We start from the raw sequence: 19479 nt of genomic DNA, 5'->3' as shown, positions 1-19479 counted from the left end.
TTGCTGATACACAAGTGAGTAAAAAAAAAAATCATTTTTTTTAGATTTTTTTTTTTTAAGTTTTCCGGTACATAGAAGATCATTTTCGAAAATATTTTTGAAGTTTTTCGGAAGTAACGGAAAACTTATTTCAATTTTTCCGAAACATATACAATATCGGAAAACTTGTTTTTGATATTTTCGAAAGTTACTGAAAAACTTCAACCCACAATTTTTCAGGAAGTTCTATTTAATTTTTTATTACTTTGTTATTTATTTAATTTATTTTGTTTAACTCATTTTTAACTTTAAAACAATTTTTCAGTACACATCTTTTTAACCTTCTGTATCGAAAATCTTATAAAAAGTTTTCCTGTAATTTTCAGAAATCATTTATGTACCAGAAAAATTAAAATATTTGATAGTTGGTAAAATAGTAAAATAAAAAAACCAAGGGTATATTTGCATTTTAAAAATTTGTGGGGGTATAGGTACAAATGTTGGGGTATAGGATAAAATTTTCAAGAGATAAATAATTAAAAAGAAAAATAAAATTTAAAATGATTATATGATAAATTGTTATACAATTAGAATATGATGCACTTTTATATAGTGTTTTTAATGTAACTAACCTAACAAAATCTACATAACCATAAGTATCTTTCAACTACCGTTAGCCACAAGTTGAAAGTGTGGAACAGCATTTCCAATTTCTAATTTGGTAAGAATAATACAACACAATAACAAGAAAATTATAATGAAACTAATGAAAGAAAATTACAAGAAAAATAATACAAGTCATAATCACATCAGCTAAGCTAAACGATAAAACTATGTCGAAAGTGGTAGCGATTGAGGTTCATAACTATTGTCGGAGTCTTCAGCCTACTTTGAACTAATTTAAAAATCTTTCAGTGTCTCTACGTCACTCACGCCAATATAGAATCAAGAATCTCAATCTTGGATCTTCAAAAGCTAAATTTGACCAACAAATCTTAACCATAATAGGATGGAGGCGGAGAGATAATAAGAAATATGTCTAATATCATAGGATAAAAGAACAAATAAAATGATAGTTGATCTACTACCATATGGTAGAAGCACGGAGAGAAAGTTAACAATGACTAAAATGAATGAAGTTATAGTAAAATATATAACTAAAGAAGATAATGGCTATTAAAGTGAAAGTTTTGAAAAATCATATCATAAATCACAAATTATCTTCAATCTCAAATATTATACAACTAAGTTGATAAAAAGTGAAGAATTACAAATTTGGATTCAAAACGAGGAATAAATGATAGATAAAATTTGGAAAAAAAATGTAGCGGAATAATCATTATTGCTCTAATATCATGTTGAAAATCACGGCTGAGGCTCAAAAGATAAATAACTAAAGAGAAAAATAAAATTTGAAATGATTATGTGAAGAATTATTATACAATTAGACTATGATGCACTTTTATATAATTATCTTAATGTAACTAATATAACAAATTCTACCTAACCATAAATATCTTTTAACTATTTCTAACAAATATAAAATTACATATATATATATATATATATATATATATATATATATTTGAACCATGTAGGTAGGGATTTTTCTCTATTGAGATGGGAATGAGAGAGAAAGTCTTCCAGAGAGTGGTGCGGAGACAACAACCGCAATCATACTCAGTCTCTCGGGACCGTCCTCGATTTATTTATTAAAATAAATTTTGTATGTATATATTTAAATATTTTATATATTATGTTTATTTGTCTTTTTATATAATATGTGTATAAATTTATTTTATATGTAATTTTTATTGTTACAAAATTCACAATAATATCATAATTTTTCATTTGTTTTATTGTTAAATTTTAAATATTTAATTTTACCATCAACTTTATTAAAATAAGATAAATTAGATGCTAACCTGCGTGTTATGCAGGTATTTTTTTATTTTTTTTTAATTTAAGTGGATTTAAAAAAATAATATGAAGTTTTATGTCTCAATTGTCAAATGATTATTGATATAGTAGTTATATCAATAATATATATTCAATTTTATCCATGTAATTTATAGAAGAGAAGTACCTAACAATAAAATACACATATAAATTGTAGAAATATATTTTAGAAGTAAGCAAGAGAGACATATGCACTCTCAATCCATAAGAATTTGAAGAAATTTCTCATGTTATTAAGTAGTTCAATATTATATATTTTGAAAATATTTATACAATTGGTAGCAAATAAGTAGATGCATGTAGAGACGAAAATGTGAAGTTGATTAATGCACACACAAAAAAGGTATTGAATAGTAATGTGGAATTAATGTGAAAGATGTTGGGCAATCATTTATGAATATTATGAAATAATAATGTGATGTTAATTTATAAAATTTTGAGTAGATGTTATGAAATAATATTTAAATAGGAGATATAGTATAAGATAATGGATGATGTATAGAATTTGTGGAAAAACTATTTAAAAATTGAATAGAGGAAACTCTCTATACGTTGGTTAAGGTGGAAAATGTTTGCATATATAAAGAAAATAATATAAGGTAACACTGAAATCTATTTTAAATATATATAATTATCTTAAGTTGATGGGGTCTTGCGAGGACTTTGGAAGAGGTCAGAAAAACTTTTTAAAACATGAAATATAGACAAAGATGTGAGACATTTTAAGTGGTGAGGACAAATAATAGCCTTTCCACTCCCACTTTACCCATTTAACATCCTAACTTATAGGCTAAATTGCATATTTGGTCTCTTAACTTAATTTCAGTTAATGTTTTAGTACTTTATTTATTTATTTCCGATTTGTTCATTTATTTTATTTTTAAGTGACAATTTAATTTTTTATATTTTAAAATGTCAACAATGTTATCCTTTTTTTTTGTTGCAAAAATTCATCAAAAATTTCAAACAAAACCTATAAAATTAATTATCATCTTCAATATAATATAAATTTCATCAAATTTATAACTTAAATATTTAAATAAACTCATATTTTCATCTCTAACAATATCAAATAAAGAATAAAGGACCAAATCGAGAAGAAAAAGAAAGATAAAAAACTAAAATATTAACTGAAATTAAGTTAAGAGATCACAGATGCAATTTAACCTAACATATATTATTAATTTAATATATTTTTAATATTCTACTTTATCATAGATAACATATTATGATATTAACATTCTCTTTTTTCTTTCTTCTGAAAATATTATCATTCTTATTCATGTTTTAAGTATGTGAAGAGAAATCAAAATGAAAAATAGGCAAATCACAAAAAAAAAGAAAAACTATTAATAAATATTTGGAGATTTGAAAGAAAAAAAAAACTTGTTATATTTAAAAACTTTTCAACGTGTTTGATTCATATAATATATCAACGACCCTACATTTGTTGTTGTAGTATCCTTTCTATTTACTCTTTGTTAGGATTTTTGTGCGATACTTTACGATAAATTAATACTTTCTTTTTCACATAATAGTATTAACTTTGTTAACGAAATTTAGTTCAGTTAAGTTAATAAAGTGTCGATTTTAATTATCGATAGAAATACTTTTTTTAATAAATAATATGTAAGTAATAATTTTTAAAATTTGTTACAATTTTAATCAACCCATAAATTCAATTCATCTAAGCTTTTTAATAAAAAATGATTATACTAACTTACAAAGATGTCACAAAATCAACTTTTTTTGAGATTGAGTTGTTAGCCTCCTTTTGGTTTTGGTCAACTAACTACCTATGCTTTCAACTAACTCGCAGAATTTAAGCTTAAGCATGATTGTTTTTAAAGCAATCCTATATTTTATGTACATATTGACGTAGACATTATACCTATATTTACCTATCTCGCTCAAATTAAGTATGTCCATATATGGGAGGCCCAAGAATAAAACTTAAAAAACAATCGCATTATACATCTAAAAAAAAAATTATTTGATACAAAGTCTTATACTATAATATATTAGGAGTTAAATTGTATTTAGACAAATATCATTTCAACAAATATTAAATTAATTAATTTTATTATTAATTAAAAAATAAATATCACACAAAATATTTTTTAATTAAAAACAAATATTAATTTTTGTAATCGATTATATTAATTTAATAAATAATTTTATATTTTAAAATGTATAAAAATAAATTTTGATAATTTTTTAAAATAATTTTATTAAAACATTATGATAGCCTTTAAAAACTTATTTTAAAAATCCACCTTAGGTTTACACATGCATTGGGGCCTATATCCATTTCTTTTTAATCAAATCCTATGTTTATATTATATCTTGAATTCAAATAAAACATAATATTTGTAATATAGCCGTCATTAAATCTATTTGTATTTGACAAGTTTAAATTAAGAGTGTATGTGAGTTGGGTTGGGCCAGTTTTGATAAAATTTGATATCCGACTCAATCGATTATCTTTGAATTGAGTTAAGTTATAAACCCGTATTTTTTTCATTTAACTCGAACCGAACCGACCCGATCAAGAATGAGTTAGGTTTGGATGAGTTCGCGGGTTATACATAAATAATAAAATGTTTTGAATTTTACCGAAAAATTTAATGAATGAATTTAAATTTAATACTTGAATTTTTCAAAAAATATAAAATTTAAATCATATCATTCAATTATTTAAAAAAACAACAACAACTTATCACACAAAAAAATAAATCCAACAGTCTTCAAATACATAAATAAATTCAACAACAATAAATCAATAAAATATGAAAATTCATCAATTCTAAGCAATCTTAACTTTAAGTCCAAGCATTTGACAAGTTCCTCAAATTATAGAATAGAACAATCCAGAATCTCAAAAAACAAATATCAATCATAAAAGTGAAGAGATAAAGAAGAAGAAATAATAAATAAGTAAAATATACATGAAACAAAATAATAATAGAAAAAGATGGACGCATATATGGAACAGAAAAATAAGGTGGATGACAACTGCTAAAAATATGAAGAAGAGTAGTAAAATCCTATTAGGCTACCAAACAAATATTTAAAAAAAATTTATAACTAGTTACCGAGTCGGTCTACGAGTTTAAATTGTTGAACCCATTGCCCGAACCAAATATAAACATGTTTCAACGAATTGGGTTAAGTCGAATTCGAAAGTGACCGAATATAGATAAAAATTGAGTTGGATGATCGGGTTGACTCACACTCACGTACACCCCTAATTTAAATACACGTCTTTTGTCAAACTTTCAATTTTTTGTTGATATTTTTTTATGGGTGAGTCAAACCTTTTACATTTCCGAAGTTTTTTTTTTAAAAGAAAAGTTCAATTGGTTTCGGCCAGTGTAGTAATTTTCTTCTTTACTTCATATAATCAGTTTTTATTTATGTATTTAATATTTTACTATTTGTAAAATTTAATATTCTACACAAATACATTATATATGCAGTGTATTTTAAATTTATTTATAAATTATGTAAAAATATAAGAGAGTTATTCACCATTATGCGTTGTGCTTATATGTTTTAGTGGTCCTATTTTTCCATTAGACCATCCACTTCTTATTAGAGTTCTTGTAAATCCAACAAAAAATATGATGATAGTTAATAAAGCATGAAATAATGCAAGTTATTACTGCAAAATTAAGCCAGGGTGGGAAAAAGTTTTTTTTAATTTTTTTTTTGTGTGGATACCACATCTGATAGCACATTTCTTAAATCTTTTGGGTGGAAAGATAAGATAACCCACCATTTCCTTTTATCTTTATTTTTTTCAATAGAGGAAATAGTGCTTAAGTGGAAGTGTGTCTTCATGTCCTATACCATTGTTGTAATAAAGGGTTAGTGGAGAAAAATGTCACATTTCCAACAATATTTGTCTCGTATGGTAAAAGTATTTGCTTTAGCTCACCTTTCCCACTTTGACCAATTTTTGAAGTTTGTTTGATTCATTTATTATTATTGCTTACTTTCAATAACAATGTTGCACACGAAATGAGATAATGAGATGAGGACCATTGATGTAGAAAGATAAATTAAAAAGATATAATACTAGTAGTAAACATCAAGATTGTGAAAGATCAGATTTTTATGGTGTCATTTTATTTATTTGAAAAATAATAAGTATTAATTAACCTTTTATTGTATTATTATATTGATCAACACGTCAATTTTTGACGGGACTATAATAATAAGTATTAATTAACCTTTTATTGTATTATTATATTGATGAACACGTCAATTTTCGACATGACTATAGGAATTAGACACGACGAACTATTAATATTTTCTGAAATTATATTTGTTTTTTTTTTCTTTCTAATAACTTTCTTTTAAATGCCAAATAATTTTTTTTTTAAATTATATATCAAAATACCCTATTTTTATACTCACTTACAAGTCACTTTTGCAAATGACGACTTTTTTAAGTCAGTCTGAATTTACAAAGATGACTTTCTTAAAGAAATTCTTTTTATAAAAAAAAATCAGTTTTTTTTAAATTCATAAATAAACACAAACACAAATTTTAAATTACATAGATTGACTAAAATTTCTTATAATATTTATCTAAATTAAAAAATGACGTTCAAATAATATTTATATTATAATTAAAATAAACATTAGAGAAAAATATTAAAAAAAATATGTATTATGTCAATTACGTATTATGTCAATTAAGTGGTGATATTAAAAAATATTGTCTAAATATTAAAAATCCCATTATATTTCTTTTGTTTGGTTAGATTCTACTTAGATAACTAAATGAAAAAAAAAAAGTTCTCAATACATTTTTTTATCAATATTATACTAAAATAGTATGTTATTTTCTTTACGTCAAAATCTAGTTGGACATTCTCAAAAAGTTGAACAAAATTAAATTGGGTACATATATTAGTTTAAATGGTAAAGATTCAACTTAATCAAAAGACATCATGATGCGTTTGAGTTTTGATGTCAACGTGAGACATGTGGATAATATATAAATATATTTGAACCTTGTCAATATACTATTTCAACCTTGATATTTAATGAATTGTTGAAACCTAACTTTCATAAATTTTTATATTATAAAAAAGTTTAACAAAATTACATGCTTATATTCCTCTCATAATAAATCTTACTTTGACCGGGGACAAATGTGAAATGTAACTATAAGTGATTAAACTTTAAAATGAATTTTACATAAAAGAGAGTATATCATATTTTATTGTTGTGCTAAAAATTTCAACTTTAAACACGTAATTTTGACATTTAATACAAATAAAACGCAATTTTTTGTATAAATGCATTTCGTTAACCACTTAAACAATCCAATTATTAATTATGAAAATATAAACCATGAATTATCACACAAAAAAAGTCAATCATTAACCATTTTTTTAATTTTGAATTTTTTGTACTTTTGATCTATATAATCTAAGAGAAATGGTTTTAGTTCATGTAAAATATTTTTTTAATTCAACCCCTATAATTATATATTTTTCATTTTTTTAATCTCTTAATGAATTTGATCTTTCTAAGGATGATGTAGCATTGACTAATAAAAAGCTTGTGGTGAGGTGGAATCATAATTTTTTACCATTTACTTATACTTTTAATATAAATGAAAAATTATTTTTAAAATAAAATAGAAAAAAATTATAATTACCACTATTTTTTTATTAATATAAATGAAAAAAAATATTTAATTTATTTCAAAACAAATTTTAATTTTTTTCTTTTTTTTATTTATTTTAAAAATTGTTTTTATTAAAAATGTGTAAGTAAATGGTAAAACATTATTACTCTATCCCACCACAAGTTTTTCCATGTGTCAATGCCATATTAGCGTTTTGAAATGTCAAAATTTATCAACGGACTCAAAAAAAAATAATATCAAATTATAGAGGTAGAATCTAAAAGAAATCTTTTACAAAAATTAAAATTATATATTTTCTATGCGTAGGGACCAAAAACACAATAAACCCTTTAATTTGTCATAAATTTAATGAAATAATATTAATCATTAAAATATAAGTCATTAACTACTTATTTAACATAACTTATTGAATGTATATATTATTAAAATATATCATTAACCATTTAAAAATATATTTTACTAATCATTAAAACGTAACTCTTTTATGTGGAGGGTAAAATTAAAATGTCAAAACTCATGTTTAATATCAACAATAATAACACGTAGGAGCATTCATGCCTAGGAGTAAACTCGTGAACTGAGTCATACAAATCAATCAAACTTGTATTTTGATTTACCTCGCTCAAATTCATATTTAACACGAATCAACCAATTTAAATTCAATGATATTTGGTTTGAATAGAAGATTTAACATTTTGAATCAGTTATATAGTAAACTCAAAATATTGACATGACATATATATTTTTATTTATTATTGATGTATAGTTAAGATTAAATCATTTAGTCATGTTTGTGAATTTATTGCGAATTTAGTTGATTTAATTGTTTGTTGTGGATGTATATTTTTTTGTCTTAAAAGAGATATAAATTTCACTATAATTAATTTTGATTCAGATTCGAACCGAACCTAACGACATCGACATTTAACGATTTAGTTAAAATTTAATGACATTTCTTAATGTATTTTAAATATTAAATGATATATTATAATAATTTTATTATTTTCTAAATGTTTAAGTGTTTAAATTTAATTATATTATTTTAAAATAAATATTTTTATTATTATCACGAACTCAATCCAATTCATTGATAATAAGATTGGTTTTGATTGAATTTGATATAAAAGTCACTAATTGAAAGCTCAATTCAACTTAAATAAAATTTATTAATTGATATATAATTTCTAACACTATTGGGGTACATTCTTAATGAAGTGGATGACGATAAATTAACATATTAATTTAAACGGGATCACGTTGAAGAAAAGCACGGGGATCACATGCGGAAAGTCCATGCCAAGCTGTTTGCAACACATTGTTACTCATTTATCGAAAGAAAAAACTTAGATGCTTTTATTTTATTTTACATATGTCATGTTGCTAATCTTTAGTTAAAAAATAATAAAACAAGATAATTATTTAAAGTATGTTATGTTATTATTTAGTTAAGAAATGATAAAAAAAGAATAAAATTAAAAACTAAAACTACAATTAAAAAGAAAAAAAAAGTAAAAAACCAAAATATTTCTCATATAGATTTTTTTATCTCTTTAACGAAAATTGTACAATATAATTTCTTCTACATCTTCTTTTTCTTTACTTTATAAATCACTTTTATAAAATATTTTTTATTAATATATAATTAAAAAAGTAAAATAAATTTTTTCATCACTTTTATTAGTTTTGTCTATTTTTATACTGTAATTTATATTATATGTCTATTTTGTTACAAAAAATAAAGCATAATTTTTAATTTGCTACTTTTTTACAGCATTTTTAATTTACTATCTTATATTCTGTATTTATAGTAAATACATTAATACGTTTTCCTTTGACAGGGAATATATAAATAAACTCATTGTAGAACTAAGATTATATTAATTAATTAACTCGATATTAATGTTGTCATATATTCTTAATGAATACATTGGTAATAGTATTACGAGAGACATTCATCAACATTAAGGTAGATTAGTAATACATTTACTCATTTAGACCAAAAAGAATATAGTATATTTACTCATAACTTAAAATATCAATAAAATGAAATACGGTTAACTATTATTTTTAGTAATTTTCTATCTTATATTTTTAATAAATTTTAAAACTTTTTTTGACAAGATGTACTGTTACTTACAAATACACATTCTTTTAATGATTAAATAAAATTTATATGGATTTATAAATATCATCAAATTTATGTGAAATTCTGTCTTATAATAAAATATATAAATTTGATATTTTTTCTTTTTAGATCAACCGCGTTTTTTATTTAATTAGTAATTTATTATTTTTTGGTGTATTGATTGATAGAAGTTTGATTGTGTTTCATAAATGTTTTTAACTTTAATTGTTTTTGTTTTTTCAAGGGCTGACCTCTCTTATTAAAAAAGAATTTGGCAATTATTTTTTAGCAAAAACACCTAATATTATCATCAATTTCTTAATTTTTGTGATTTGATTAGACTTTCTTAAATAAGGGGAAATGTATAATATTAAATTTTTAGTCATAGCTGGTGCATTAATTTTCTGTTAATGAATACTACTACGGTAGAATAGAGAGTTTAGAAAAATGTGTTGTTAACCTCGTAATCTTCATCTAAAGACACCTTGACCAGCCGGAAGCTTCAACAGAAAAAACGTAAACGTAATTCCATACGCATTTCTCTTCATACCAAGTCACACAACAACGGTAACACGCCACGTTTGACGGAAAAACAAGAAACGCGTGTGCTGGCTAACCAAACACGCCCTCCGTGGCATGCAGTACAACACCACACTTGAAGAAGTACAACGGACCCATCGGTATTTCCATCAATATACTAAGGGTATAATTGGAATACAAAATAACAAATCTCCCTCCAACTCCAATCTATTGCCCCACCCGCACCTTCCAGTTTAGTTAAAAAATTGCTGTCTGCACCTAATCCAAAAAAAAAAAAAAATTAAAATTATTGCTGTCTCGCCATCTCCATCGGAAACTATTTTCCTTCCCTTTTCGCTCTTCTTCTTTTTCTACCCAAATTCCATTCATCTTTTTTAAATTCCCTTTTCTCCCTTTATATACTTCTTTCATATTTTCCTTTCTCTCGTATTCACCTCGTTACATTCGATATTATTCTCTCTATCTCTCTCTAACCATGGCGCCGAGTATTCAACTAACTTCCGTCGGCGCCGGCGACAACGATGACTCCGGCGACCTCGAAGATGTTCGTCTTCTGGATTCCTATGATAAACATGACGTTGACGATGGAATTAAACGGATTCAGGTTAGAATATCCGGCATGACCTGCGCCGCTTGCTCAAACTCCGTTGAGGCAGCTCTTAAGTCCGTTGATGGCGTAATTGAAGCCTCCGTTGCTTTGCTTCAGAATAAAGCCGACGTCGTTTTCAACAGAAACCTCGTCAAGGTTACTCTCTCTCTTTTTTTTTTTAGCTTGTTCGTGATTTTTTCTACGTTTATGGATTTGTGAAAGTGTTTAGTTACTGATTTAGAAAGTATTATGTGTTTGTGTGTGAACCCTAGGATGAAGATATTAAGAATGCAATCGAAGATGCAGGTTTCGAAGCTGAGATCTTACATGAACCCGGTTCACTTGGACCGAAACCGGTCGGGGAAAGTGCGGTAGTTGGACAGTTTACAATTGGTGGCATGACGTGTGCGGCATGTGTTAACTCCGTTGAGGGAATTTTGAAGAACATCTCCGGAGTGAAAAAAGCGGTGGTGGCTTTAGCTACTTCATTGGGTGAAGTTGAGTATGATCCAAACGTGATAAGCAAAGAAGATATTGTTACTGCAATTGAAGATGCTGGTTTTGAAGCTACTTTTGTTCAGAGTACTAGTCAAGACGAGATTGTTTTAGGGGTTATTGGTGTGTGTTCTTTGGTTGATGCTCGTGTTTTGGAAAATATGCTTAGTGGTATGAAAGGGGTTAGGCAGTTTCGGTTTGATCCTTTGATGAGTGAACTTAATGTTGTTTTTGACCCTCATGTTCTCAGTTCTAGATCATTGGTTGATGGGATCCGTGTTGTTAGTAATGGGAAATTTAAGTTGCATGTTAGAAGTCCTTATGCCAGAATGGCTTCTAAAGATGTTTCAGATAGTTCAACTATGTTTCGACTTTTTATTTCCAGCTTGCTTCTTAGTGTAAGTATCTCTCTAATATATTGCCATATTTGTTTGGTTTTTTATTCTACTTTATTTTGTTTTTTTATTTGTTTGAACACTTTATTTGCTTCTTGATGTGAGCATCTTTTTAATGGCATGTCTTGATATAGAGAGATAGTAAGTGGGGTGGGGAGGGGGGAAGAAATCATGTAGTTTAGTAACTGCTTTATTCTTAAATCTCAAGGTGTTAGAGTCTTGAGAGCCTGTGTTGACGTCCCTTATTTTTCTTAGGTTCTTGTTTATTCTTTTCATTCTTTTGTGTTGATTTTTGCTTGATGCATTTGTTTCAGATTCCTCTATTCTTTATGGGGGTAATTTGTCCTCATATCCCATTTGTATACTCATTATTACTTTGGAGATGTGGGCCTTTCCTCATGGGTGATTGGTTGAAGTGGGCATTGGTGAGTGTCATCCAATTTGGGGTTGGAAAGCGCTTCTACGTAGCAGCTATCAGAGCTCTTAGAAATGGTTCAACAAACATGGATGTCCTGGTTGCTTTGGGAACTACAGCATCGTATGTTTATTCTGTTTGTGCTCTTCTGTATGGTGCTCTTACTGGATTTTGGTCTACAACATACTTTGAAACAAGTGCTATGCTTATAACATTTGTATTGTTGGGCAAGTATTTGGAATGTCTAGCCAAGGGAAAAACGTCTGATGCCATTAAGAAGTTAGTAGAGCTCACTCCTGCAACAGCTTTACTGGTTGTTAAAGATAAAGGTGCATGACACTTATTTTATGTGTATTGTTTTCTTAAGAAAATGGAGATGAAACAGCTAATGTGTTGATTATATTATATTTAGGTTGAAATTAATGAAGGTTATTATATTTATCATCTAGATTTCATCATAACATCAAATTATAACTTGCCAATAATTGTTTTCTTTTCTAGATGGTAGATCTATTGAAGAAAGAGAAATTGATTCCTTGCTCATTCAACCTAGTGACATATTAAAAGTTCTTCCTGGTACAAAGATTCTGAAGGTTATTATATTTATCATCGAGATTTCATCATAACATCAAATTATAACTTGCCAATAATTGTTTTCTTCTAGATGGTAGATCTATTGAAGAAAGAAAATGATTCCTTGCTTATTCAACCAAGTGACACATTAAAAGTTCTTCTTAGTACTAAGATTCCTGTTGATGCCATTGTTACCCGGGGCTCAAGTTATGTAAATGAGAGTATGGTGACTGGTGAATCTATACCTGTTTTGAAGGAGATCAATGCCTCTGTCATTGGAGGTACAATCAATTTGCATGGTGTCCTTCACATCCAAGCTACCAAAGTAGGATCCGATACAGTTTTGAGTCAGATAATTAATTTGGTGGAGACAGCACAGATGTCCAAGGCTCCCATTCAAAAGTTTGCTGATTATGTAAGTATTCTATTCCGGCTGTGCTCTTGGATGGTTTTTATGTTTTGTAAGTGTTAATTGTTAGTGTAAGCATTTTTATACTCTGTCTTTGTTGCATTACATATCCGATTCAAAGCTTAGAGAAAGAGCAGGGCTATCATTAAGAAGTCAGCTTCCAATATAAAACTGTTCCCCACCTGGTGGGAAAAGACTCTCATTTTTATTGTTGTTGTTGTATGCATTTAACATAGATTGAATTCCATTTTTTGTGGTAAAGAAAGTTTTAGCTTATGAATCAGTTTTGCAAATAAGTGAAGTGTTTCCTGTTTCTCTGGAAAATGACAACACATAATTTCACGTTTTAAATGATTGTAAAATTCTTGTAACTTAAAGACACGTTAAGTAGCAAATAGTCAGATTTAGTTTTCCTAGGCTGTTGTTCTGGAAAAAATGAGTAAACTCATAGAGTTGGAACAATATTTTGATGCCTCACCCTTCTGATCACTGGAGTGTCTTATATGAAATTGTTCATAAAATTGGATTGTTATTGATGCCGTCTATTTCAGGTTGAGGCCTTAGTCATAATTCAAACTCATATTTATTTGCTTGCTCATAATATTCTAATAGTAGTCAGTATCCTAATTTTATAACCTTGCTAGATTATTGGCACAAATGACTGAAGATATATTAATGAACTCAGGTACCATTCTTTTGGCTTGCAGGTAGCAAGCATATTTGTTCCTACAATTGTAGTTCTGTCATTATTGACACTATTGTGCTGGTAAGGTTACCTTGAATAGTTTTGTCATATTGATAAATTTTGATTTCTAATGCTTGATTGGAATGCTTATCCCTACTTTTGTCTACATATTTTGTTTAATTTTAGGTATACTGCTGGGGCTCTTGGAGCTTACCCTGAAGAATGGCTGCCAGAAAATGGAAATCACTTTGTTTTTGCCCTTATGTTTTCTATATCTGTTGTGGTGATTGCATGCCCATGCGCACTTGGTTTGGCTACTCCAACTGCTGTTATGGTGGCAACAGGGGTTGGGGCTAACAATGGTGTGTTAATTAAAGGAGGAGAATCCTTAGAAAGGGCTCAGATGGTGAAGTATGTTATATTTGATAAAACAGGAACTTTAACTCAGGGGAAAGCTACTGTCACTGTTGCCAAAGTGTTCGCAGGAATGGACCGAGGAGAATTTCTTAAATTGGTGGCTTCTGCTGAGGTGACTCCCATTTTTCTTGATGATGGTTACTTTCTTTGAATCTTATTTGCCAGTCTTTGGTATTGTCACATACACACAGTTTGAACCTAGATCTAGCAATAAATGAGTAGAATATTACTTTTCTAAATTTCCTTCGGCCTTTTGGACACAGACAGCCCAACTTTCTCAACAGTGTTTTGGCATTTTGGAATAGGATTAGGAGTGATTTTGAAGATTCATTATTTTTTACTTTTGATTGTTTGTTAGAAAACTCCAACCATCCATTTCTTATTATGCCTTTTGGAGTAATTAACTAAGTGTTTTTCAATTACTTTTTAATTTAATTTATATTTAATTCAGGCGAGCAGTGAACACCCACTGGCAAAAGCGATATTACAATATGCACGCCATTTTCACTTCTTTGATGGGTCCTCTCTTACCAATGGTTCCCAAAATGATGCCAATGAGTTAAAATCAGGGTGGCTTTATGATGCCTCAGACTTCTCTGCTATTCCAGGACGGGGTGTGCAGTGCGTTATAGATGGAAAGCGTATTTTGGTAATGTTTATTTGATATTGTTGTTTGACTGTCATTATCTTTAACGAATGGAACTAGCAGTGACCGGCATAGGTCTTGTGAGCAAAAAATTGCAGGAATGTGTTTTGTGGAAAATGGGACACATGTCCCAATAGGGGAATTCTTTTCTTAGAATAGAGAGATATGTTTTATATTTGTCGAAATAGTTGCTGATTTGAGGCAGTATGTTCTGATCAGGTTGGTAACAGGAAACTGCTGATGGAAAGTGGCATAAACATTTCTACTGAAGTGGAGAATTTTGTTGTAGAGCTTGAAGAAAGTGCCAGGACAGGGATCCTTGTAGCATGGGATGATATATTGATTGGAGTCTTGGGAGTTGCAGACTCACTTAAGCGAGAAGCTGCTGTTGTTATAGAGGGCCTCCAGAAAATGGGAATCACCCCTGTTATGGTTACAGGAGATAACTGGAGAACAGCGCGAGCTGTTGCCAAGGAGGTTTGTTTACAGTTCTTTAATATTTTCTAATTTGGTTTGAAAGCTTGGTTTTTTTTATAACTGAGTGCAGTTCCAAAGCTATACTTCTTAGTTTATGCATTTAACCTATGGCCTTTTACTAGTGCCAAGAAAATCTTAAGCCAATATTTTTATTTTTATAGTGTGTAGTATGCAAACTAAATTGAACTCTGGATAGGGATAGTTGTAAACTATGATGAAAGAAAAGTATGATTTAAACCATATCTGGTCTCGTTTTCAAGCATGCTGTTGATTTTCTCGTGCATATATTCAATAGTAATATTTGAAAGAAATGCCATGGTTTTAAATTTATTACTACTAATATTTTATCTTCTCTCTATTATAAATCATACTGATATCTGCAACTTCTTCATGACAGTTATAACATAAATTTTGGGCCGAAATTGATGTTATAGTGAAACATAGCTAAAAAAAAACTGTTTTATGACAGGTTGGCATTCAAGATGTTAGGGCAGAGGTTATGCCTGCAGGAAAAGCTGATGTTGTTCGTTCATTCCAAAAAGATGGAAGTATAGTTGCAATGGTGGGTGATGGTATAAATGACTCTCCTGCATTAGCTGCTGCAGATGTTGGTATGGCAATTGGTGCTGGGACAGATATTGCAATAGAAGCTGCTAACTATGTGTTGATGAGAGATAATTTGGAAGATGTTATCACAGCAATTGATCTTTCTAGGAAGACCTTCTCTCGTATTCGATTGAATTATGTATTTGCGATGGCCTACAATGTTATTGCTGTGCCAGTTGCTGCCGGGGTTTTATTTCCTTCACTGGGAATCAAGCTGCCACCATGGGTTGCTGGTGCATGCATGGCTCTCTCGTCTGTGAGTGTTGTATGTTCTTCTTTGCTTCTTAGAAGATATAGAAAACCCAGACTTACTACTATACTTGAGTTTGATATAGTTGTAAATTAACGAGAGATTAAAAATAATAGCTTCGAAGGGTGCAAATGAGTCGGACCCTTGTAGTTTCAATTTTGTGCATTTTCCTTAAGATCCCTCACTTGCACTCATTGTGCAATTGTAATTGTAGCTTGCCAATTCATTGTATAAATGTACTTGTAATTGCATAGCCCTCTCTACCTCTCTCAACGAATAGATTCACGGGTCTGTTCATGGCTTAAAAAATACTTCCATGAGTGTCTCTCTGTTTGTAAAAGTAGGAAGGTTAACCCACTGTAGGTAGAGCACGACATGGTTAGAATCAAAAGGTGGTGTAAAACACTAAAACATAAAGTCTAAAGATGCGAGGTGTAATGATAAAGGGAGATTTAGAAAGGGCTTCTTTGAGTGGCTTGGTGGTTAGGAGTTGGGAGTCTTAAGAGGGCAATGTACTCTCCACTAAATATAATTGATCTAAGTTAATTTACTCACATATAATTACATTTGTCTTTCCAAACAAAATAAACTTGTTTATTTTGATAACTTTTCAAAATGTTTTATGTATAACTAAGAGTGTCAATAATTCTGGATAGATGCTATTGAAAATTTGAAACGAAACCATCAAAATTTCAATTCTGTACTTGACCATGACCTTTTTTGACATTCCTGAATTGCCAAAAATATATATGGACTGTAATTTCGATTTTTACAGCAATACTAGAGCTACAAGGTTTTCTATCACTTAAATGCCACTTTTGTTGATTTTCAATTGAATAATATGAGAAAGTAATAATTTATCAAGGTTAAATTTACAATTAAAATGTAGGTTCAATTCAACAAGAAAATTTGGGGTTTGCCTTTGTGCATCTGTTCATTTTTAACCAAAATGTGATCAATGTAATTATTATAATCTCCATTATTGTTGCATGTAAGCAATTCAAATCAATGGTTATTTCCTCACATTGGCAAGCACTATCATTTCCAAACATTTTACACTTACCTTTTTTTTCATTATTGGCAAGCACTATCATTTCTAAACATTTTACACTTGCCTTATTTTTTCATTATGCACAATTAAATTTTTGTTAATTATATCCTTATACTCGCTTAATTTCTATTTTTATTTTTTTGTTTCTATGTACTCACCAAATTTAATTCTCAAGTAATGGCTTGTATTGAAAAACAGAAACGAAATAGTTGATTTAAAGTGGCTAATGGGATTTCGTGAAAGAAAAATCATCTCAAAGAATCAGAATTTAAATCTTAACAAAAATAGCATTTGATTATATTTTTACTTATTTTATGATTGAATTCTAAATTACCTTAAGGTTAAGACCAAAAAGGAGAAACATAGTTTTCTTTTCTTTTTCTTTCTGTTTACGAAAAAAGAAAAATTTAACGAGAAGTTGTGTGATGTTGGATCAACCCTTTATCAAGCAAAAAGAAAAAGTGACGTAACTAAACCTTAAAGAATCCCCTAACATAAGGAACAACAAGACGTCCAAAAAGTGATGTAACTAAACCGAGTTTTGTATTGCATCATCATGAATCTTGATGACACTTTAATGCATTTTTTAACAAAAAATATCTGCAAATAAATATTTATATTATAAAATACGTGTAGGTAGCGAATATCAACGTGGCATGCAAATTTATTACATCTTTTATTTACTAATTGTTTGAAAATGCATTGATAATAATGTTATTCTTTGTACTTGTAAATAGTGGCGTGTATTTTTATTAGATTTAGAAGGAATGAAAACATATTCTAAGATTTTTTTTCTCTCATTCTTTTCACATGGTGTGACATATGTGGAGGCAAACAAAACATATTTTTGCATACTATATATACAAAAGCTTGTGCTTTCTTGCTTTCAAAAAAGGACACAGTCTTAATTTGTTGAAACCATGAATGGTGTTACTATTTGTAATAATGATCAGTGTATAACTATGCAATTCTATCATCATCAGCAACAACCTATCTCGAATGCAATTATGGTCACAACAAGTTCAACCATATCATCAGATGGCATATTCTTAAGCCCAAAAAATGACCACTTGACCCCAAAAAACAACACATTCAAACCAATCCGAAAGAGATCTAGAGCTAATTCTAAGAAAACTCCAATTACACTTCTCAATACCAATATACCAATACCAACAATTTTAGAGCATTGGTTCAACAATTCACAGGATGTCCTACCACTACTATTGCTGACATGTCATTTGTAACTCATATAATAAAGGACTCATCATCTTGAATTTCAAACAAGCTCATCAAGTAACTTTGCCACAACAACAACAACAATTGATGCAACACCAGCACCAACGAATAATTATTTGTTTATGAATGGCTTGTCTAATGTTTTATGTGATGAAAATGTCTAAATATAAAGGATTAGTCAATTATACAATAACTCCATAGAGTTATATATACTTAGGAAATAATCATTCTCCATTTAAAGGTTGTAACTAAGTCTATAATATTTCAGTCTATAATATGCCTCAATTTATTGTATCAATTCAATTTCTTTGGTTCCTTAAAAAAAATCAATTTATTTGATCTTGGGTGTTTTTCTACGCTGAGCACTCCTTCATATTACATCATTATCATAATAATTTCTTAATCTTGTTATTGACTCTTGTTTTTTCTTAGTCTTGGTAATTGTACATCATATAGATTTGGTTATTTGTGTCATCGTGTGCTCCCGTTATTCAGCTATGAAATTTGTGTTAATTATTTTTTACTAGTTCATATATGATTTATATAACTAGTGTTATGAAAAAACGTCATTGACCTCGAGTTCTCAAGCCTATATAATTAACCGGTCTCTTATTATTTGTCCACAAAATGATCTTGAGCATTCCCTTTAAGAATAAGACAGTTTCTTCCCATGCCCACAATGTTCTTCGGATTGATTAATTTGGATGTGTATTTTGACAAAAAAAAAATTTAGATTGTCAATATGTGTATTTTGAATACTTTTTAAAACATGAGGTAGGAGAAAAAAATACCCAAAAATAATTGATATTTTTTAGTCAATAATTGATCATTATAGTTTTCAATTTTCGGAGTATTTTTAAGTTCAATTTCCGAGTTGATGTGAAGAGATAATTTGTTTGTGGCAGAGTCAAATTTTGATTAGCCTCCTTTTCAAATACTCATTCACCGATGTAATTCATACCAC

At 28.6% G+C, this 19479-nt stretch overlaps 2 protein-coding genes across 2 annotated transcripts in view; both read left to right on the top strand.

Moving 5' to 3' along the window:
* LOC113783942 (thioredoxin O1, mitochondrial) overlaps positions 1-19479 on the top strand; it is a 77914-nt gene that overhangs the window by 9873 nt on the left and 48562 nt on the right. The window lies entirely within an intron of this gene.
* On the top strand, positions 10479-16384 carry LOC101509532 (copper-transporting ATPase RAN1). Its single transcript, XM_073369989.1, has 10 exons — positions 10479-11016; positions 11133-11753; positions 12065-12494; positions 12667-12758; positions 12911-13153; positions 13855-13913; positions 14019-14361; positions 14701-14898; positions 15115-15372; positions 15842-16384. The coding sequence occupies exons 1-10, from the start codon at positions 10747-10749 to the stop codon at positions 16322-16324; spliced, it is 2997 nt and encodes a 998-aa protein (XP_073226090.1). The 5' UTR covers positions 10479-10746; the 3' UTR covers positions 16325-16384.

Source organism: Cicer arietinum, chromosome 6 (assembly GCF_000331145.2).
Source record: "Cicer arietinum cultivar CDC Frontier isolate Library 1 chromosome 6, Cicar.CDCFrontier_v2.0, whole genome shotgun sequence".
NCBI lineage: Eukaryota > Viridiplantae > Streptophyta > Magnoliopsida > Fabales > Fabaceae > Cicer > Cicer arietinum.
This window is presented reverse-complemented; position numbering and strand designations above follow the sequence as displayed.